The 24,544-nt window shown below is 42.0% G+C and overlaps 1 protein-coding gene across 8 annotated transcripts in view; it reads left to right on the top strand.

Annotated features, from left to right (window-relative positions):
* AMN1 (antagonist of mitotic exit network 1 homolog) overlaps positions 1-24,544 on the top strand; it is a 458,308-nt gene that overhangs the window by 105,000 nt on the left and 328,764 nt on the right. For all 8 annotated transcript variants that reach the window (XR_011202246.1, XR_011202247.1, XM_069228202.1 and 5 more), the window contains one exon: positions 18,403-18,535. Coding sequence is in view for 6 of the 8 variants with exons in the window: in XM_069228202.1 (XP_069084303.1) it covers positions 18,403-18,535 (133 nt within the window). In the remaining 2 variants the exon portion in view is untranslated. The remainder of the gene's footprint in view (positions 1-18,402; positions 18,536-24,544) is intronic.

Raw genomic sequence — 24,544 nt, 5'->3', positions numbered from 1 at the left:
AACTTCCCTGTAGGCAAAGGGGAGGCAAGGCAATAGGGCATCCCATGTCCTCCTGAGTTGTTCTGAGAGTCCCACATTCATGCCTTTGAGGGTTTTGTTGAATCTGTCAACTGACCCATTTGTTTGTGGATGATAAGGGGTGGTGAATTCATAAGTTACACCACACTCCTTCAACATGGCTTTAAGGTATGCAGCCATGAAGTTGGCATCTCTGTTTTATACCACCTCCTTAGGAAAACCCACTCTGGAAAGGATTCCCAGGAGGGCCTTAGCCACTTCAGGAGCTGTAGTGGTCCTAAGGGAAATTGCCTCTGGGTACCTGGTGGCATGGTCCACCACCACCAGTATAGGCCTGTTCCCAGATGTGGTTGGAGGGTCCAGGGGGCCAACAATGTCTACCCCTACCCTCTCAAATGGTACCCCAGTCACTGGTAATGAAATTAAGGGGGGGCTTTAAAGTGCCACCTGTCTTGCCACTGGCTTGACAGGTAACACAGGAGCGACAAAACTCCTTTGTACTTTCAGACATGTGAGGCCAGCTAAAGTGATGGACAAGTCTCCCACAAGTCTTGCTTTGCCCCAAATGACCTTCAAAGGGAATATCATGTGCCAAGGTCAATAAAAACTCACTAAACCTTTGAGGAATGACCAACCTCCTGGTAGCACCAGGTTTTGGGTCCGTTGCCTCAGAATAAAGGAGGTCCCACTGACATCCCCTGCTTCCCACCTCAGATTTTCTTGAGTAGTACAGTGGAACTGCAGTTTGTAGGATCACCTCTGCTCATGCAGGTGTGCCCTCACACACCAGAACCTGTGTCTGCAAACCTACCAACTTGCATGTTTTAAGACTTTTCACTAGCTCTTCTTTAATCTTTTCCTATAATGAGAAAGGTTTGAAATTTACTCCTGACAATGGCAGAAGTAGAGGTTCTTCCAGGGTTGGGGAAAAAAGCAGTTGGAGGGAAAGTGAAACGCTCAACAGATTATCACTTGAGCAGATCTACACAGGCATATTTACTCATGATTTCCTGGTCTACTTCTGTAAGTTTGTTTGTGATTTCATGAATGCAGCTAATTCAAAGAGATATACAATGGATGCACTTTTGTGACTTTCTTTAAGAATTGGGTCCCTAATTAGGTCTGGCGTTAACCCAGACATTTTGTTTTTATTGAACTTCTATTTCTCACTATGGGTTGGCTTTACTGTGAGTGATCGCATTCTGCTCTTCCACAAGGAGCATATTGGCACACAAAGTAGTTTTGCTCAGTGCCAGGAACTACTGTGGCAATCAGTGGTGTGACGAAACTGGAGGGGCCCCCCCTGGAAAGAACATTAAGATGACCCGCTCCGAACTCACTAAGGGCAGGTGAGTAAATATGGTTTTCCACTCACACCTGAGTATGGTGTATACTAACAAAGGCTATTTCTGCTCAGGCACCATGGTTGAATTCTTTCGGAATGTAGACCTTCCCAAACTTTCCCCTGAAGAAGGTTGACCCCTTGACAAACCCATAATCCGGGAAGAAATTCTTATGGTCATCTGATCATTAAAACAGCAAAACTCCCTGGGAATGATGTTCCTCCGACTACATTTTATCGTAAATATGCAGCCCTGGTGGTGGATAAACTTCTAGAAGTCCACCAAGTCTTCCATGATACCCTGTGATACGGTAGTCTTCCTCCGTTACGCAGGGAAGTCCTAATCATTATGATAGACAAACCACAGAGGATTCCGCCTCCGCTTCAACGTACGGTCCCATTTCCCTCCTGAAGTTTGATGTTAAAATACTTAGCACCGACCTTGCCAATAGATTAAGTCCACACCTTCTATTTCTGGTACATGTTGACCAGTTAGGGTTCATTCCTAAACGTAACATATTTCATAACTTGAGGAGGGAAGGCTTGCACATGTGTATCATATCACGTTGCACCGACCTGAGGAACTGGCAATTGTCTGTTTGGACATTGAACAGGCCTTCGATTTGTTAAACTGGAGGTACCTCTGACATGTTCTCTATAAGATTGGATTAGGACCTAAATACATCTAGTGGATACAATTGCTGTATACCGCACTCTGCGCACGGATACATACTGGGGGTGTAATATCCAATATGTTTTGTCTGGGCAGGGGTACCAATCAAGGATGCCCCCTCTCGCCACTTTAATTTGCACTGGTGTTAGAACCTCTGGCAGTCCGTCTCAGACAGCCAATGGACCCGTGGAGGATCACTGTGGGGAGAACCACACATGTGATATCCCTCTTTGCAGATGATGCCCTGCTGTATGTACGTAACCCTACCATCTTAGTCCCATTCTCATGCAGGTAATGTATGAGTTTGGAGCTATTTCTGGCCTCTGGGTTAACCCCACTAAATCCAGATTATATACCACAGTATCTCTAGCGGGCATCGGCCAGGATGATCTCCCCCTGACAGATATTCCTTGTCAGCTCTGAGGTATCCACTATTTAGATATTTATCTTGCCCTCAGGGAAACAGAATTCCTAGATCTAAACATTGGAAAGGTGGTGACGGATTTTCAAGAATCGGTTCAATTTTGGAGGGACCTACCGCTCTATCTAATGTGCAAAACAGCAATTATAAAAATGATACTACTCCCCCGCTGTCTGTATGCCCTACAGGGTACATTTTACAAGATTCCTTGCCGATATTTTTGAATGCTTGATGCGCTCATGGTTGATGTACTGTGGGCAAACAAACGTAAATAGGTCAGTCTGGCCACCCTTAAGAGGCCATGGTCTTTGGGAGGATTGGAGGTACCCAACCTTGAATTTTATCACACAGATACAACACATGGTCTACTGGTTGAGAGAAGGAGACTCCTAGGAGAAAAAGGTTACTAGACGGCTCTTATGGGTAGATGCCTCTTCCTGCCTTACTCCAGATAGCCCCATTCCATACAGAACTCAGCATCGGAATATTGAAGCTCTTCTACAAAATTGAGGACTATATGTCACTCCAAAGATCGGAAAAGGGGGGGCTGCCTTACACAAGGAGATCATGACCCAGGGGATCGCTTCATAACAGATGCTGAAGCAGTTGAGTCATTCACTCTGTGTCCAGGGCAGTAATTAAAAAATCAGAAACTCTCCGCCACAGCTCGTGGTATTTGGCCAACATTTCCAGATGCCTCACCACGTTCCACCTTCCTTGCCACTCTCTTCGACATGGCCGGTGACCGTTGTTTGATATCCTATTTATATAGAGCATTACTTACCGACTTCCCCTGACAACCTCTCGTAGTCCAGGTTAAGTGGGGAGGAGTTACTTCCTGACCAGTTGACTCCCCGAGACTGAGAACGCATCCTTGGAGGGGTACACACGATCACCTCAAAAGCACGGTTTAAACTGGCGTATTATAACTTAATTCACCAAACATATCTTTCACCAGCCACTTTAAATAGGATTTATCCTGCATGCTCAGATGATGCCCTTGATGTTTTGCCCCAAAGGCAGACTTTGTGAATATAGCCTTGACATGCTTGAAGGTTTCCTGGTTTTGGCTATAGGTCCCTACAAACCTGAATAGAGCCTCTGGTTGGGCGCTTTCGCCAGAACCCATACAGACATAATTGGTTCTCATCCTCTTTTCCCCCCAAAAAAAACTTAGTAGGAGGTTCGCTCTACTGGGCCTAACGGTAGCAAAAAAGACATATAGCCATAAAAGGGTTGAGTCCCAATCCCTCTGCTTATTCTGAATGGGTTAAGGACATTATGGAATGGGCAACTGCAGAAGAGGTGCGTATGAAACATCCCCGAACAGATGAAAACCTGGAAGAGGATCTAAGAGCCTGGGCATCTATGTTCTCAGATCGCAACACTCCCCCATCACAAGATGGGGCAGTATAGATGTCCAGTGTCACCCACACTTACATCCACAAGTAGATATGTATGTCTTGTAGAAATTATTGATTGCTTCTTTTGCTCTGTAAAAGGTATTGACTGCAATGTTTACGTAGGAGCCATTGGGAGCAAGGGGTGATAGTTTACATGATGGGATGATCTGCTTGATAAATGTGAACATTCCTGAATAACTGTGTTAATTTGACTGCACTTTACACTGTTTTTAAATGAAAAACCAATAAAAATCACCTGGAGAAAAAAAATCTGCCTCAAAATCAGAAACCATTATTGATATACCGTAACCACTCAATTATGTGGTCTGTTTATCATTGCATTTCGGTGGTCCATGTCACCTTATCCTTCCACCAGCCTTTTACTGAATTGGCCGAGCTGGGGGCGAAACAGGTGCTGATCGCTGTCTTTTGTAGTTGTTTGAAGTATTTCCTCCCAGACAAAAGGATGTTTTAATTGAGGCATATGTGTATAATTTCTAGTAGCGTTTGTATATGTTCTAACCAATTGATGCCTCTAGCTCTTAACGTATTTGCATGTTCGTAAGTCATCACTATGGGCCTGATTACAACTTTGGAGGAGGGGGTTAATCTGTCCCAAATGTGACGGATATACCACCGGCCGTATTACGAGTCCATTATATCCTATGGAACTCGTAATACGGTGGGTGGGATATCTGTCACATTTGGGACGGATTAACCCCCTCCGCCAAAGTCGTAATCAGGCCCTATGTCTTATGCCAGTATGCAGAACATGTCCTTCAAAAGTTACTAGCTGGTAACTTTGTTCCCATTCACTGCATTTTTGTAATGAAATCCTTAGTGTTTCTGACGTATGAGATCAAATTCTGTATGAATGAAAAAATAAAATGATCTTCGTATATAGATGTTGCTTCAAATAAGCTGTTTTTGGAAGAGATGATCTGTCTTCCAGGTGGATTTAGTTTATGGAATTTGGGTAGAAGGTAGAATGTGGTTGTAGTGGAGGTGTCATTTCTCAAGAATGGATATTCATCCCATTCAAGGATAGTTTGATGATACCATTCATTCAACTTTATAAAATATTTGTAAGTTACGATAGTAATCTTGGTCAGTTTTCTCAAAACACTGTTAAGCTTTGTTGTCTCCTAGCCTCCTCCACATATTTTTCTCATGACAGTACCACTTTTTCTGCCTCTTTTAAAGTCCACATTGCCAGCTGAATCTACATCTGAGCTAATGTCCGCAGGTATTTCCTCATTACGTTTATCCATTGTCTGCAATGTCCTGTCTTAAATTAGCTAAGACCAGGCATTGTCGAATTTCCTTGCAAAAGTCAGAACCCATCCAAATTGATCATTGTTCTTATCCCTCAAGAACTTCTGCTGTTTCCTCAACTTTTCGGCATTTTCATAGGTATGAAACTGTTCTTCTATCTCTTTCAAACCATTGCCTGTTCAAGCTCCTTCCTTAGTTTGTCAGTTAACTGTTTGATTTTCTCCAGGATCTGTTTGTGTTCTTCCCCGGCAATTTTAACAGGATCATTAGCGTTTCATTGGAACAGTTGTTGTAATGTTGTTTCCATTCCTCCAACATATGTGGATTTGGTTCAAACATGGTAGGGATGGCAAACATGCAGAGTCCTCTTTGGATACATCCCACATCTAGATATTTCTGAAGGGATGTTCCCTTCCACCGCTTAACATCTGGTGGCAAAAGTTCTCTAGTTTTGGTTTGAAGTTGAGTTGTGATGTTTCAGGATTAGTATCTAGAGAACTACCTATTGTTAGTTTATTTAATTGAACAAAGATTCAGCAGCTTCTTTACAATCTTTTACATGCTTCAAAATAGCAGTTCCAGGTGTCATAAGATAAAGTTATCCTCACTAACTATGACTGTGTGCTGCTGTTTGGTAATCCCTGTGGGAGACAGTGGATAATCCCGAATCCTCCAACTCATAAGTTCATAACTTCCAGTGCTCACTCCTGCGTTTTATTTATATATATATATATATATATATATATATATATATATATATATATATATATATATATATATATATATATATATGTTCGATGGCATGTGTAGCTGCAGATACACATGCTGTGCACATCCCGCCATCTGGTGTTGGGCTCGGAGTGTTACAAGTTTTTTTTTTTTTCAAGAAGTCTTTTCGAGTCACGAGATCGAGGGACTCCTCCCATTTCGACTCCATTGCGCATGGGCGTCGACTCCATCTTAGATTGTTTTTTTTCCGCCATCGGGTTCGGACGTGTTCCTTTTCGCTCTGTGTTTCGGGTCGGAAAGTTAGTTAGAATCTCGAAAAAATCGTCGGTATTGTTTGCGTTCGGTATCGGGTTAGTTACAACAGATCGACACCGACTTTTGAAGAGCTCCGGTGGCCCTTCTGGGTTTTTTCGATCCCCCGTCGGGCCTGGTCTGGCCCGGCCACGTGTCTCTTCATGGCTGATGGAACGGACCCCATTCCGCTTCTGCCCAAAATGCCATAACAACTATCCATATACAGATCAGCATCTGGTCTGTAACTTGTGTTTGTCACCAGAACACAAGGAAGATACTTGTGAAGCCTGTCGAGCGTTTCGGTCCAGGAAGACACTAAGAGACCGAAGAGCAAGGAGACTGCAAATGGCGTCGGCGCCGACAGGACAAGAGCGTTTCGAGGAGGAAGAAGAAACCTTCTCCATCCAGGAATCGGACTCGGATGAGATCGATCCCGAAGAAACGCCGAAAACCGTGAGTAAGACGTTGAAACACAAAACTCCCGAAAAAAACACTAAAGCCCAGGGGACGCCACCGCCAACAGGCCATGGCTTAACCCGAAAAATAGGTGACCGATCATCGTCACCGAAAAAGGGCACGCTGGTGGCGAAGTCATCCGACTCCGGTCGAGATACCGCCACACAGCAATCTCGGGCTCGAGATAGTGGCTCCGAGCAGGTTCAGCACCGAGATAGCAGCACCGAAATGGGGCGGCACCGTGAGACCACGACGCCGAAAGTAAAGAAGGTTTCGTCGGAACCGAAAAGAGCAGCCGAAAAGGTTTCGATACCGAAACATCCGGCCTCGGAACCGAAAACAAGTTCCTACACTGAGGAACAAGGACTGTCCACACAAATGAAGACACATAGATTTGGACAGGAATTAGAAACAATAGAGCCAGACTATACACAAAGAAGGCTCCATATCCAAAAAGAGACAGGGAAGATCAGTACTCTCCCTCCGATTAAAATGAAACGCAAACTTGCCTTTCAGGAAAAAGACAAGCAGCCACAGGCAAAGGTGGCTAAACAAGTAACCCTGCCACCATCTCCACAATGCTCTCCGCAACCATCACCGGTGGCCACTCCACCATTGATGCAATCCCCAACTCATACAGGAATGAGTCAAGATGACCCTGACGCATGGGACCTTTATGACGCACCAGTGTCAGATAATAGTCCTGAATGTTATCCAGCCAGACCGTCGCCTCCAGAGGATAGTACAGCCTACGCACAGGTGGTGTCGAGAGCAGCGGCATTTCATAATGTCAGCCTGCATGCTGAGCCCATTGAAGACGACTTTCTTTTTAACACACTATCGTCCACACACAGCCACTATCAAAGTCTTCCCATGCTACCTGGAATGCTAAAACACTCCAAACAAGTGTTTGAAGAGCCTGTAAAAGGAAGGGCCATTACTCCAAGAGTGGAGAAAAAATATAAACCGCCACCAACAGACCCCGTGTACATCACACAACAGCTAACACCGGACTCAGTTGTAGTAGGGGCAGCGCGCAAAAGAGCGAACTCACATACTTCAGGAGATGCACCACCTCCAGATAAAGAAAGTAGAAAATTCGACGCAGCAGGCAAGAGGGTGGCGGCACAGGCAGCAAACCAGTGGCGTATTGCCAATTCACAGGCTTTGTTGGCCAGATACGATAGGGCCCATTGGGACGAAATGCAACACTTTATAGAATATTTGCCCAAGGAGTTCCAAAAGAGAGCGCAGCAGGTAGTAGAAGAGGGACAGAGTATCTCCAACAATCAGATACGGTCAGCAATGGATGCTGCAGACACAGCTGCTAGAACTGTCAACACAGCAGTAACAATAAGGAGACATGCATGGCTGCGTACATCAGGATTTAAACCAGAAATACAGCAGGCTGTGCTGAATATGCCATTCAACGGACAGCAGTTGTTTGGGCCGGAGGTGGACACTGCGATCGAAAAACTTAAAAAAGACACTGACACGGCCAAAGCCATGGGCGCACTCTACTCCCCACAGAGCAGAGGCACATTTCGGAAAACACAGTTTAGAGGGGGGTTTCGAGGACAAAGCACAGAACCCACAACCTTACAAACAAGGCCCACTTATCAAAGCCATTATCAGCGGGAAGTTTTCGGGGGCAATATACAGTAGAGGGGGACTATTCCAAAAAAATAAAGGGAAGTTCCAAAGCCCCAAAACCCCTCAAAACAAGCAGTGACTTCCAAGTCACACATCCCCAACACATAACACCTGTGGGGGGGAGAATAAGCCAATTTTACAAACATTGGCAGGAGATAACAACAGACACTTGGGAAATAACAATTATCCAGCATGGTTATTGCATAGAATTTCTCAAATTCCCTCCAAACGTCCCACCGAAAACACACAATATGTCAAAACAACATATAGATCTTCTACAACTAGATGTTCATGCATTGCTACTAAAAGAAGCAATAGAATTAGTACCAGAGCACCAGAAAGGAACAGGAGTTTACTCTCTGTACTTTCTCATACCCAAAAAAGACAAAAGTCTGAGACCTATATTAGATCTCAGAACATTAAATACCTACATCCAATCAGATCACTTTCACATGGTGACATTACAAGACGTAATCCCACTGCTCAAACAACAAGACTATATGACAACACTAGACCTAAAAGATGCATATTTCCATATACCGATACATCCTTCACACAAAAAATACTTAAGGTTTGTATTCCAAGGAATACATTACCAATTCAAGGTGTTGCCATTCGGAATAACAACTGCGCCAAGAGTTTTTACAAAGTGCGTGGCAGTTGTAGCTGCATATATCAGAAGGCAGCAAATACATGTGTTCCCGTACCTAGACGATTGGTTAATCAAAACCAACACGCTAAAAAGGTGTTCACAACACACAACGTATGTCATAGAAACCCTCCACAAACTAGGTTTCTCAATCAACTACACAAAGTCACACCTTCTGCCGTGTCAAACACAGCAATACTTAGGTGCGACAATCTACACAGCAAAAGGGATTGCCACTCCAAGTCCACAAAGGGTTCAGGCATTTCACAACGTAATACAAGCCATGTATCCAAAACAAAAAATACAAGTCAAAATGGTGATGAAACTACTAGGCATGATGTCCTCATGCATAGCCATTGTCCCAAACGCAAGGTTGCACATGCGGCCCTTACAACAGTGCCTAGCATCACAGTGGTCACAGGCACAGGGTCAACTTCTAGATCTGGTGTTGAAAGACCGCCAAACATACATCTCGCTTCAATGGTGGAACAGTATAAATTTAAACCAAGGGCGGCCTTTCCAAGACCCAGTGCCACATTATGTAATAACGACAGATGCCTCCATGATAGGGTGGGGAGCACACCTCAACCAATACAGCATCCAAGGACAATGGGACACTCACCAAAAACAGTTTCACATAAATCACTTAGAACTATTGGCAGTATTTCTAGCGCTGAAAGCATTTCAACCCATAATAAGCCACAAACACATTCTTGTCAAAACAGACAACATGACAACTATGTATTACCTAAACAAACAGGGAGGCACACACTCAACACAGTTGTGTCTCCTGGCACAGAGAATATGGCATTGGGCGATTCACAACCACATTCGCCTAATAGCACAATTTATTCCAGGAATTCAGAATCAGTTAGCAGACAATCTCTCTTGGGATCACCAACAGATCCACGAATGGGAGATTCACCCCCAAATACTAAATACTTACTTCCACAGTTGGGGAACACCACAAATAGATCTATTTGCAACAAAGGAAAACGCAAAATGCCAAAACTTCGCATCCAGGTACCCACAAGATCAGTCTCAGGGCAATGCGTTATGGATGAGCTGGTCAGGGATATTTGCTTACGCTTTTCCCCCTCTCCCACTCCTTCCATATCTAGTAAACAAGTTGAGTCAAAACAAACTCAAACTCATACTAATAGCACCAACATGGGCAAGACAACCTTGGTACACAACACTACTAGACCTCTCAGTAGTGCCTCATGTCAAACTACCAAACATACCAGATCTGTTAACGCAACACAAACAACAGATCAGACACCCAAATCCAGCATCGCTGAATCTAGCAATCTGGCTCCTGAAGTCCTAGAGTTCGGACACTTAGTCCTTACACAAGAATGTATGGAGGTCATAAAACAAGCTAGGAAACCTACCACTAGACATTGCTATGCAAATAAGTGGAAAAGCTTTGTTTATTACTGCCATAATAATCAAATTCAACCCTTACACGCATCTGCCAAAGACATCGTAGGATACTTAATACATCTGCAAAAGTCAAAGCTAGCTTTTTCTTCCATTAAGATACATCTTACAGCAATTTCAGCTTACCTGCAAATTACGCACTCAACTTCTCTATTTAGGATACCAGTCATAAAAGCATTTATGGAAGGCCTAAAGAGAATTATACCACCAAGAACACCACCAGTTCCTTCATGGAACCTCAACATTGTCTTAACACGACTCATGGGTCCACCTTTTGAGCCCATGCACTCCTGTGAAATGCAATACTTAACATGGAAAGTTGCATTTTTAATTGCCATCACATCTCTAAGAAGAGTAAGTGAGATTCAAGCATTTACCATACAAGAACCATTTATTCAAATACACAAGCATAAAGTAGTTCTACGGACAAATCCTAAATTTTTACCAAAAGTCATACCGTTCCACTTAAATCAAACAGTAGAATTACCAGTGTTCTTCCCACAGCCAGACTCTGTAGCTGAAAGAGCACTACATACATTAGACATCAAAAGAGCGTTAATGTACTACATTGACAGAACAAAACTAATTCGGAAAACAAAACAATTATTTATTGCTTTCCAAAAACCTCATACAGGAAATCCAATTTCTAAACAAGGCATTGCTAGATGGATAGTTAAGTGCATTCAAACCTGTTATCTTAAAGCAAAAAGAGAACTGCCTATTACACCAAAGGCACACTCAACTAGAAAGAAAGGTGCTACCATGGCCTTTCTAGGAAATATTCCAATGACCGAAATATGTAAGGCAGCTACATGGTCTACGCCTCATACATTTACCAAACACTACTGTGTAGATGTGCTAACTGCACAACAAGCCACAGTAGGCCAAGCAGTACTACGAACATTGTTTCAAACAACTTCAACTCCTACAGGCTGAACCACCGCTTTTGGGGAGATAACTGCTTACTAGTCTATGCACAGCATGTGTATCTGCAGCTACACATGCCATTGAGCGGAAAATGTCACTTACCCAGTGTACATCTGTTTGTGGCATTAGTCGCTGCAGATTCACATGCGCCCACCCGCCTCCCCGGGAGCCTGTAGCCGTTTAGAAGTTGATCTTGAACATATGTAAATTTGTAAATATATTACTTTAAACTACATTATGTACATACGTATTCACTCCATTGCATGGGCACTATTACTAGCATACACAACTCCTACCTCACTCTCTGCGGGGAAAACAATCTAAGATGGAGTTGACGCCCATGCGCAATGGAGACGAAATGGGAGGAGTCCCTCGATCTCGTGACTCAAAAAGACTTCTTCGAAGAAAAACAACTTGTAACACTCCGAGCCCAACACCAGATGGCGGGATGTGCACAGCATGTGAATCTGCAGCGACTAATGCCACGAACAGATGTACACTGGGTAAGTGACATTTTCCATATACACACACACACACACACACAGTACAAGAGTTTCTCACACTGACAGCAGCAGGAGTCCCACAAACGTAGCTGCCAGTATAGTCAGGAGAGACGGATTCCCAGCAGGACTGGTCTGGTCTTGCCAGCGGGTGTCTTGTTCCCCGCTACATATGCTAAAAACACTTTGCTTAGGCAAAATTGTGGAAGTAGGCAAGCCTCACTATGCTGCTTTGCTGTTCATTTTATTAATTTGTCAGATTCTTAAAGAATGAACCCCTTATTTGTGATGCATAGTCATATATATTTCTTTCCAAGGATATACTCATACATATTTTGTTGCAAAGAACTGGAATATATTTATTTCCAAGGATATACTCCTATATTATTACTTTCAAGAACTGGAAGACATTTATATGAGTATACATAATGAATAAGGGGTCCATTTTCGAAGAGCCAGGTTATTCACATTTTGAATGTGCCATGCACCTGTTTTTCTGCACTTTTGGTCAGTATAGTGTGAAAATGTAACAGAAATGCTTTTTAGTCACTGCAAAATAATTTAGCATTTGTGCCTCCATTTTGTAAAATGCTTCTATCTGATGACTGAAAACTTGATATTGTTATTTATCTCTATTTATTACGTTTTTTTATCATGATTATGATGTGTGTAATCGATTGTGTCTTTTATGGCTCTTTTCAGACGAATAAAGTATCTTTGATTGATTCACTAAAAACTCATGCTGAAAGTGCTTTTTAGTTTTCCGAGGGCTCCTTAGACTGCTCTGTTTCAAGGTCTTATCTGCATAGTTTCCTGGAACTCCTGTGGGAAACATCTTGTGCAGATAACCTTTCACCCATAGTCTTGCTTTGGAATGTGTTATCAGAAGAAGTCCTTTTCCTTGCATGCTATTGTTTAAACCGGTTGTAACTGGTCTGTGTAACCAAAGCTTCTTTGTCTGGCTAGGTATAAAAGCTGCGTGAAAATGCATATTGTGGTCTTTCTGCCTGTGTGCCTGCTTTAGACACATTGGTATTTTGTACCCGCTGCAGCGAATTAAATCTTCGACTCGACCACTCCAGCTCTTTTCATTCTTTTTATAGACTCACTCTTATCTTATAAGTATGAGGGGATGGGAGATAAAGAAACCCAGTTCTCAATAGCAAACTCGTCACATAGTCTGTTCTTTGTATTTCACCGTGTATTGAGTATGTTAATGCTCTAGTTAGAAAAATCATGTTGTGTGAACAAGAGCTGGGTGGGGTTGAAACGTGTAACAGCTTTTCAGCCAGTTGGATGAATTAATAAATTGAACAGCAAAGCAACTCCAGTGTGGCTTGCCTCTTTCCACGGTGTTGGCTTTTCACAAATTGACTTTCGGTGTTGTATTTTTTTTTATTCTCTATTCCTCTGTTAGACCGCAGGGATTGCTGTTTCTGAGAATAACTATTGTTGATGGTGATCTTTTGGTTCTGATGAAGGTGGATGGATAATTTGACATTGCTTACCGAAGTGTGTGTGGACAATATATCTGTCCATGATGGCTTGGCTTCATATTAGTAATGCTTTTTTTTTCCTGAGTTTCATATTAGTGATGACTTGGCTCACTATCCCCTTTGTCTGTTGGAAGACTTGTGCTTTGCCACTGGGACCTTGTTTTTAATGTATGGATTTTCTGGGTGATTTCTTTGGTGGGGGGTTTTACGTTTCGCCTTCAACAGCGCATGCGCTTTTGCTTGTGACCGATATATATAGCAAAAGACTTGATCACGTGCTGATTTCTTCAGTTTAATTATTGTCCTTCTGTTGATCACATAGTAATTGAGGTACCACTTTTATTTTTGATTTTTCCCTGTCGTCCTTGTCTTGCTATATGTAATTATGTTTTACTGTGCAGTACGCAGAAGCCCTTTGCTCCTTTGAAATGGATGCTTATTGTGACAACACGTTATCTGCTTTTATTGTGACAACAGATGTTATCTACTTCCAACTGTATTTTCACTAAAACATAGGTGCTATTGCTTTCTTTATGTGATAGAATGTTTTGCCAAATGTAATTTTTTTTCCTTTTAACGCATGGCGAGATTAACTGATCTGCTCAGAATGACAGGGATGTTGTGCAGAGACTTAACAAGCATTGGTAAAGTCAATAGGTCTTGCCTTTGACACTATTGGCTCTGTCATTGCCTTTTGTTGATGCTGTACAGTATGAGTATAGCCAACTTTGACATTGATTTGCAGTCATGCTGTATAGCAGTGACTGCTGTGCAGCTTGGCTAAAAATAATAACAAAAAAGGACTACGATGCATCCAGGTTTAATGCACTTCAAAAAGAAAAGAGCATTAGCCCAGGCTGCGTCATAGCACTTTATTAAATTAGTTTTAGCCACACTGAAAAGCATCCGTGGCACAGCATAGCTACAAAATATTGGCAAAGCCAACAGCTCACATAGGCAAGACCTATTGGCTTTACCAATGGTTTTTTCATTTTAATATGGCTAGATGACCATGAATTAGAGATTATTTTTTGTGGATATCTTCTGAGTTGAACATATTATCAGTATATTTAATATTTAGATACTAACAGAATAGTGAAATAATTTAATGTTTTGCTGTGTTTTTTCCTGATTATTTTGGGAATGGCGTGGGTGTTTTTGTTTTACTTAAAGCAGGTAAAACCCTTCATCAAAAAATCTTCTTTATAATCCTGTGATATAAACACTTTCCCAGCACTTCTGTTCAGAAGAAAAAGTATTGAGAAATGCTTTGCTTACTAATTAACAATTGTTTTAATTGGAAAGAAGTGTGGTTGAATATCATTCAGCCTATTGGCCTTGGTAGTTTAATGGTACAAAGCTACTTAGCAAATCTTCACTGATGCATCTTGCAGCATAGACAACTTCATGCATGCTTCTTAGATCTCTTGGACCACACTGCAGTGTTTCAAACTGTCAGCAAAAAATGATCCTAAGCATATTGAAGAGTCATTGGGAAGTAGTGGACAAGTCCCAAAGTTTCTAATCATTACTGAGAAACTGCTCTAAATTAATTGAAATAGAAGACTCTAAATCAATCATTATGCAGTGCCATATCATGTTCGCCATGTATTGGTCTCTCCATGCTCACAAATGTAAACGAGACTGAGGTTACCCAGCCATGCCTTAAGGTAACAGCAGAGTAGAACACTCATCCCTAGTAGTGTAGTATGTCAGAGAGAATCATGCCACAGTTGTATTTTAAAATAAACATCTCCCAAAAAATCACTATTCTGCTCTTGATATTTTTTGCCTTTCTCCTTCCTTCAGCAGTGATAGTGTGTGGCATCTTTTCTACATTTGTTTCAGCTGTACCTACATTTTCTCGCTCAATATCTACATAAGACGCATAAACATAGAAAGGAAGGAGAGCACAATTCAAACTTAATCATACATGAAAAGGTTCACCCCAAAAGTGGCCCCTACATCAATTTATAACTCTGACAATGTTTGGACTTTATAGTTGAAATGAGTTGCCTAGCCTTCCCCAGAAGCAAGCTCACCTACGCTCCCTCTAAAAGCACATGCCTTTCTGACACTTACAAGCCTATCTACGTTACATCAACCTTGGTAACTCAGCCCTTGCTCCTTATTGGAGTCTACTGCATCTTCCAACAGAACTGTCTGATTTTAAGTCCATCTACCGCAACTCACCAGGCAGAAATAGTTTACGCGTTTAATGCTACATGTTGTCATGGAAAACGGGTTATTACTCTGAATATTACCTTGCAACGTGCAAAAATTATATTCGTTATCAGCTCAGAAACATTAAATGAATACGTCTGTCTTTGTACTGCAGGAACCTAAAACAATTAGTAGTATTTATTCGATTTGTGAGCATAAAGGACATCATTTGTTAGACCATGGCTGTCAAAGCAAATCTCTAAAAACAAATGAACAGTCATGGTAGCAAAACGAAGCAAGGGTTTATTTGCTTAACCCCAAGGTGAAAGACACTCATAGTGACCTACTGTGGTGATCTTCGAGGTTATCAAGTTGGGATGAACCTTATATAAGTTTCAACACTCATTTGTTTGCATTACAGGCACTATTTAATCATCTAGGAGCAGCTGTAAGGCCTGTATTTCACAGAAAAAGAATTACATTTTAAAGTAAAAACAAGCTTATCAGTAGAGTGACAGTGACATCTTAAGGGGGGTCTGTGCTTGCCTCTTATCTCAGTTTCAAGGCCGTCTGAGGCGAATTGCATTTCATATGTAGAAACCTAGCCTCCCTAAAGGCCACATCCTGGTTACACACTGTAAAAACCTATAATTTTTTAATACATGTCACTTTTATCTTAGCTAAAAGCACTGTGTTACAGTCAGACGTTCTTTGAGGAATTTCATTTGCGAAATAACCAATATTTCTCTCAGCTTCAAAGGTGTCATGTTTTGTAATTGCACAAAGATGAGCTAAGGCTGTTCCTGCACCATACCTGCTCTTAATTAGCAAACGAGACGAAAAACCTCATGTTTTATCTCAAGTGATAATTTTATAAATGTAAGTATGTTGCAGAAAGCGTTTTTGGAACAAGATTCTGAATGCAATTGCTGAATGCTTAGAAAATGGCTCAAGTTTTTATGTTTCATTTTATTTTGCTTTTAAATGGCTAACACACAAAAAAATTATATTTGAGGAAGTGTCTCTTAAACAGTGAAGCATTATTGATGCTACAGTGTCACTATCCACAAAAGTAGAATAACATTGAAATAAGCATCATTTATAATAAACATGTGACCTGTAAAACAGTCTGGCAGCACATGTTTATCAATAGAGATGGACCAATAGGAGTAAGTAGTCCAGAAATGGTCATTCTAGAATCTGAATTCATCTGCGTTTTGACCCATTTGAGTATTCAATACTGGTGTGACCATCTGCTCACAGAAGACTAAAGGTAAATTCATCATCACAACCAATGCTGGCTATGTGTGGGAGCTTGATAGTTGAGGATCCATATTGGGGATATGCAGATATTTCACAGGACAGCAAACCGATACTAAAACCTACCAGACCAAAAGTTGCAACAAGAACATATACTGTGAAATGGAAAAGATTTTGTATTTGGTCTAACTTGAAAGTCCTTTATCAGTGGATCTGTAGCATATTTTGTCAAGCCTCCTACACCAAAAGTGACCATGACTTCTATAATAGTCCCTCACAATGCATATTATGGGGTTTTGAGATATCTCAGATGGCTCGAGTCCATTTTTTTCATGTAGAAGTAAACAAGTTTATGAGAGGCTGGTTTAAAATCCTACATTTGTGGCTAAATCAGGTGCTTCCTGGGGGCTTAATGTTGTACCAGGAGCTTAGAAGAGGATCCTTCTTTAAACAGATCAATAGGAATATGTTGTATTTTTTGTTCTAGAAGATTGCCCTGTTATTGGCAATCATGTGGGCCTGTAGTGAACTCCAGGCTTCAAATATAAAAAGGCTTTCCTTGCAGTCCACAAAGGTCAGATCTTGGAGATCCTTGCTTAAGTTTAAAACTGTCCACTCCTTCTCAGTCGTATTGGCTTTCATTTGTAGCCCATTTCTACAGCCAAAGAGCATTGCACATGTCCAGCGTTAAGAGTAGTTTAAAAGTCTTTTTATTTGAAACAATGGATTTTAGGACATCAGATCAATTATCGGTGTCTTTTGAAAACACCTCTCAAATGCAGACAGAGTGTTAAAAAATAATATAGTTAACTCACTTTGCCAGAAGCTTTTTTCCCTAGAATTCCATTAGTACACATTTAAAGACTACCACATGGAAAGTTAAACACACTGTCTTAGACTGCCTAGTTGTATGTACAATATCAGCAGCTGCTGTAGGGCAAGCAACCCTTACAACCCTTACCAGATAAGGTGAGACTTCTTCCTACTCCTCCACAGTTAGTGCTGCTCATTCCTCTCTCGTTGTAATTCATGCATATAAAACTATGAAAGATCCATTGCTGGTGAAGAAAATGTTATTTAGCTGTAACTGCAGTTCTCCTTGGCACCTTTCATAGATTCCCAGGCAACCATCAACCTTCCCTTGTTATGAGTTTCTTACTTCACTTCATTTACTTCTTTTCACTTTGTCTAGTATTAGAACATTGGTAGCCTGTGGGAGAAATGGAATGCAGAGTCTCTTTTCCACTTGGGTTAGAATTATGGTCATACAGTCATGTGCTAGGTCACACAAGATGCACTGTTAAATCAGTGTTTGTTACCACTGTTCTTCAACCTTTGCTACTGAGGAGTACCAACCTGGTGAAGGAGAATAATTCAAACGTGAATATATGTAGGTACCTATGCTGAGAAAACTGTACTTGTAGGTAAGTACATTTTCATTTATTTCCTACAGGGGATTTGTAAAGTGCTGATAAATTGACTAAAAGCACTTTATGGCAGGCAGAGATGGTTCATGTAGGAATCTGGATTTTTATTCCAGCTACCTTTATACTCGGAGATGATGGTGTTTTTTAGTGTATGGGCCAAATAGGGATTTATCACACCAGTTGCACAGTATTAGTGAGAATTCTAAAATAAACTATTAATGTTATTTGTTATATGGATTTTTTTAAATTAATTGTTATACATTTGTTTTGCAGATGTCTTGTTTGCATGACAAAGAACATTTCAAGATATGACAGAGACATTAGGCCTTTACCTCCAAACATAAAAGACAAACTGATAAAATTGATGAGCATTCAAGGACATATTAATGATTCAAATATCAGCCAGGTAAAGGAAATTATTTATCCTGTGTTAAAGCTTATTTTATTTCATACTGCAGAAGCCAGTGTAAAATGGAGGTAGCGGGGGGGGAGGGAGAGAGTGAAAAGTGATAAAAAGTAGATGTAATGACATGTATGAAAGTGTCATCTAATTTGGTGTGTTGCCTGTATTGCTCTAGCTATTCATTTTGCCCTAGAAGATTAAATACCTAGGGTCCGATTTAAAACCAAGCAGACCGCTTTGTCATGGTGGTGAAGATGATCTCTGCCACCCTGACCGGAGTGCCACTGCTGATCATGCGATGATCTCTCTGCCTTCTCAGATAGCTACTACCACAGTTGTGCCTGTAGATGCACTGCACATTTGGTGTGTGATCATTATCTTTTAAGCACCTTTGCATTATAAGTGACAGTTTGTTTCTGGAAAATAAATGACCCCCAAATCCTGGAAGTTTTTTACCATGGTGTGGGGAGTCTTTTTTTCTGTTTCAGACACTATTTTACACAGAGCTGATGGACAGGAAAAAAAGGGCGTCCCCTCTAAATAGGTTGGCTGAGCGGTCTAATGTCCTTCCTCCAACACCGCTAATTCCATTAGGCCATAGGAGTACTTTTTACTATGGTAAAAGCCATCGGGTTCACCGACTCTAGACAACTGACAGTCTACCAGACACAAAATAGAGCAGAAGTACCAATGGTGTTGTGGACAGATTACTCCTTCATGTTTCTGATGAAACATCAATTTTAAATCAGGCCTGTAATTTAAACCTCTCTTCTTTCTTGACCCAATTTCCATTTCAGGAATCTAAAAACCTTCCTGTGTTTATCCTAGCAAGCTTATTTCTTATTTATGTTTTCCTGTTTTACCCCACCAAGCTAAATAAGAGAACTAGAATTTGCCAACTGCAAAAATGTACAGAATATTTTAAAATTGACTCTTTCCAAACAGATTTTAATCCTAGTCGTAGTAGAATTTGTTGTGTTAATTGTTCTAGTTCACCCTTGGGTGGGAACTGGTGTAGGCTATGTTGGAGCACTGAACTTATTAGAGCTTTACCTGCCTTTTACACACACATCTTGGAGAGGTTAAAGGAGGTGGGCATTTAGAGAATGACAAGGTCCTTTAGAGGGCACGTAACAAAGTGATTGCAATTTAGTTGAGCAAACCCCTGGAATGTCCTACCAGCAGAGGTTGGAGAAATTAGTAAAACTTCCAAACCTTAATATTGAAATCTTAGTGAAGCAGAATCTTTGTGTGATGGCCCTGTTGAAAGCTGACATAGCTTGTCCCTGTGCAGAGGACAGTGGATCTAGGATGGACAATGCCAGTGAGAGCTGGTCACACACAGTGCTCATATTGGAAGTGCTGAAAACAAAAGAAGCCTACAGAGTTAACCCAGTGCGGCCTTTGGAGAACTTGCAGTACATAACTAATTAAACTAGAGCACACAGGCTTATGAACCATGTAATAGAATGCCATTACCTGAAACTGGGCCATTGCTAAATATGGTTGTGTGATATATTTTTGATATGCTGCTGGAATGCTTATACGGACAATAATCTTTCCAAATCACTTTCCTAAAGAAAAGTGAATCTCTCTAGTCTGGGCTCTGATTAAATATAAAATGGACAATTGTGAAAAGTAGTATAACGTGGACACGTTTATTAGCCTGAGCATTTTGGAAGGAAATGGAGACAGATGTTTCATAATGTTTGACAGTGTAGAAGGAGAGGGAATAGAACATATGTTTCTAAACGTTTCAGCTGAATTAAAAGCCAGTATCGAAGAAATTGCCTTGAAAGTTGATTCATTTGACAGAGAAGATGGAAAGTTCACAAGATAAAATCCAGAATCTGGGTGCTGTTTGAATGAAGCTGAACAGATGGTGAGTTCTTTGGAAGATGGTACTGCACAGTTGAAGGTCATGACTGTGTGAATGGAAGGTGACCATACAACAATAAGAGAGAAATTAAGGCTTGGAGAACAGTTCACCTTGCACCAAAATAGGATGATTGGCATACTACAAGCAACACATACTGAAAATATTGCCATATTGCTCAAAAGGTTGTGGAATACGTTCTGGAAACAAATTGTCCAGCATGTTGATAGTAACTAGAACCCACTAGGGGTTCCATGTTGCCTCAGTTAGAAGGCTGGCCTGCTTGTTATTTGAGACTGTACATGGTGAATGAAGTCCTCACTCAGCCAGTGTATGCCACACTGGCTGGATCCCTAACAGCCCTTTAGCTAGTGTACGGCTGCTGCCTGATATCAGAATGCCCGAGAACACATCTCTGCTCACCTTGCCCCAGGTCAATGGCTATGAGCGTATGTCAGAAGGCCTGCTGCCCTCTTCAGGAAGTTGAAAAAGGTGGCTTGCAAGTCGAGGGCTAAAACATTGACCAGCCAAGAGTGTACAGTTTACTAATACTGGCTGTGATTCGTTCCACTCAGCCATAATGATGTCTACTCTAACTCAAAATAAAAATCATCATGAGACCAACAGTAATTGTGAGACTCCCCTTCCACGGGAGAAAGGGAACTGATTTCCTTTGCTCCCAAATACGGCCTGGGCTAGGGAACTACATATATTGTACTGGCCCTGAACGAACCCTCATGACCTGCTTTGAACCGAGGGGTTCAGAAACCTCTTCCACCTAGGTATTTGTGAATGCAGAAAGGCTAATATTAAATTAATAATTATGATATGCTCCCTCTAAGCCGCTGTATGCCCCCCCAGGACCAATGAGGCTGATGACTGGGCTCTCTGACTGGTCTGTGTCTGGGAAGTACACCAATTCCCTTGCTTCCATAAGCTTGCCTGCCTGCTGTAGTCTCATAATAAATGCATTCACCTTTCTGTCTGATGGAGCTCGAGCATGTCCTTTGAAAACTGACTATCAGCATAGCATACAAGGAGCCTTCAGCAGTCTTCAGCCTGCGCTGCTGGCTGCTATGAGAGACCAAAATCCCCCACCACCAGATTCTTGATGGTGTTCTAAGCTACCCCCTACAGTGATGAGAGTGAATGCAGCACAGGGCAAGCCCCCTCACTGGCTGTTTCACACATGGTGGCCAGGCTGCGGCACTATGCCAGTGACGCTGCTTGGGCCTGCACCCATCTTGGTCTTTTCTCATCTGGACCTAGGATTAGGTGCAAAGGCTGGAGGTACTCTCCGTGTATGCAGGGTAGATGATATTTTTAATATTGCACAGATATTTCTTATGACATGGTCCAGGCCTTTTCTGCCTTGGAAACCTTAGAAGTGATTTAATTAAGCAATAACACATTAGGAAATTGACACATGTCCAATGAGAGTCCAAATCAGCAGCCCGATGTAGTCCACTTTGATTCACTTACCGCTTCACTTCTCCTTATCTGAAGTCTGATGATGAAGGAAGCAAGAAGTTGTTTTTCCAAGGATACTGCAGCATTGCTTGTCGGTGAATTCAGCCTCATCTTCGAAGCTCACTGATTGGTCACTCCTTATTTTGTTTCAGAATTAGGCTATACCGAATCTGGATACCATGGTAAGGGACAAAAGATGCTGAATATGCCAGACTCTAACCTGTGCAGCTGTCCCAATAGTGGGGATGTTCTGTAATGCCCCGATCATACAACAAACATTTATTTTAGAAGAGTACGAAGAATTGAGTCACTTATGCTAAGTTGTGAAACAAACTTATCACTTGCCTCGTCCACCAGCATTAAGAGAAGCCAAATGTGGCATCTCACAAGCATCCCCAGCACCACAGCCAGCCTGTTCATAGCCTTCTTAATCCAGGCAAAATTCTCCTGAGTGAAAGCGGGCAGGATGACTATGGGACCTGCCTGTAGAGAAGATAGGCGGTGGATTTAAAACAAGCACAAGAAAGATACTGGAGCTCTCTCACTGCTAGCTTGAGGGTAAATAAGAGGACAACTCGCCATCTTTCCGACAATGGTGAAATCAGAGAAGTGACCATACAGAGAGGTATGCTGTTCAGCCTCCAAGGGAAAGGTGTCCTCTCACGAATACCCATATCATGCACACTCTGGCCCTTTCACTACTCTCCGAGAATACCAAACCAAACGTTTAACTAGGATGAATTAGACAGTGAAACTTGACGTTCTTTTCTACTTCCTTCGTGAACAAGCACTTTCACATTTCCAATCATGGACGAAATATTCTTTGTACAACATCCTGGAGTAACTACTCCTTCTACAACATAAGTTTCTACTCCTCACCTGAGGAGGGATCAGAGCCTTTCTCCACACATACCTAGAGAAACAAGGTATGTTAATAGTGAGCAACATGCAGGTTTAGGTGTTCATGATGATCTCCTTAGAAATACAAATGAGTGTTGAATTACCAGTGTTTCGGTCTCTGAAGGTGGGGGTTCACCTGGTTTTACCTCTCGTACTGAATGTGGGTACTGAGAACCACAAAAGAAATCAAAACCCTCCCCGAGACCATGAACCTGTAACATAGCCCAAGGTATAAGCTTGAAAGAGAATAAAGGAGAACCTAAAACACGACTGACACAATGAACCACAGGGAGAAGAAGAGACTAGGATCAGAAGACTAGCAGAAATAGTGAAGAATCCTGTACCCAAGTAGCCAAAGAGACCGATACGAAACCTAACTCCAAAGAACCTCCTGCTGGGAGCTATGCAGCTGGAACTGTGCTGACAAATGTGAACCCCAAAGATAATGAGAAAGGAGAGTTACATGGTCTTCTCTCCTTCACCTACAGGACCAGGAAGACCAGTACTGGACTTAGGCCATGAAGCAGACAAGTTTTGGGATGGGATCTGACACCCAGAGAGGCTTTCCATGAAGTTCTCGCATTTTGTAAATGTGATGTCACTCCAAACCCTGTGGTGCTAAACATCTCCAATGATGGGACAGGAAGAATATCCCCTTCATGGTAAACTGGTGTGTAGCCCTGCCTTAAGGGTATAGCTACATGTGAAAGTATAATTTTGATTATTTATTTTTTGGCCTGGTGTCATGCTAGATTCTGTGCGGAGTCTTAGGCCTGTCCCTGGTAATGCGATGCCCACAGCCTGTTATGTTAGGTGGAGGGACGCACCAGTTATGCCCTTATAGTGGACACCAGATTGCTGTCACTGCCCTGGGTGAAGTACATAAAGCTGTCATGGCAGTCTTCCATGTTTTGTGAATCTGTGTTATGACAAGGCAGTTTTCGCCGTCTCAAGGAGAGGCGAGTCTACTAGCTCCTTTGGTGTAAAGTTCTGTGGTTATGTGAAATCCAGAACTTTGAGATGGCATTCCATGTGCTTGTTTAGTGCATATATGTGCAGTGAGTGTGTAGCACGTGTAATAGTAGGACTTTGAGTGTTGTGGAAGCCGAAGTACTAGGACCAGTGGGATCCATTTTTGATACCCCTGGCTTAGCGTGGCATAAGATGGAGACCTGGCATACATTCCCCAGACAGCAGAAATGTGTTGCAAGCATTCCTATGACTGGATTGTGTTGATCAGATATTGAAGTAGGACAATGGATGCAGGACTACCTTTATAAATTTAATACAGACCTTGTGGGCAAAGAGTTTCTAATTTGTTCTTCTAAAGCACTGACATATAGTAGATTGTACGAGTGAGGGCTAGCACTGCAGTTTCTGATGGATACACCTACCTGTGGATTCCTCACCTAAAGAATTCTCCCCTCGCGCCAGCTTCGATGGAAATTTCTTCTAGCTCTGCACGTCAACGATGACGTCACAATAGCCCGACTCCACGCGACGCCGTATGACGTAATCTAGGCAATAAGAAGCCCTTGTCGACGTGCAGGCGTGCCTTCGAATAACGGTTTTTCTTCGAGGCGAACAGGGAGCTACAGTTGTGCATCTGTAGTTACAATGTCGCAGCCAAGAAAATCTGGCTTTAAGCCTTGTAACCAGTGTGGGGGTCGGATGTCGGTCACTGACCCCCATGAAAATTGTGTAGGGTGCCTTAGTTCTGACCATGAGGTCGAGTCATGCGGTTCCTGCCAGCGCATTAACCCTAG

This window comes from Pleurodeles waltl, chromosome 4_1 (genome assembly GCF_031143425.1).
Source record: "Pleurodeles waltl isolate 20211129_DDA chromosome 4_1, aPleWal1.hap1.20221129, whole genome shotgun sequence".
Taxonomy (NCBI): domain Eukaryota; kingdom Metazoa; phylum Chordata; class Amphibia; order Caudata; family Salamandridae; genus Pleurodeles; species Pleurodeles waltl.
Note: the sequence above shows the minus strand (reverse complement) of the source record. Positions and strands in the feature narration are given on the sequence as shown.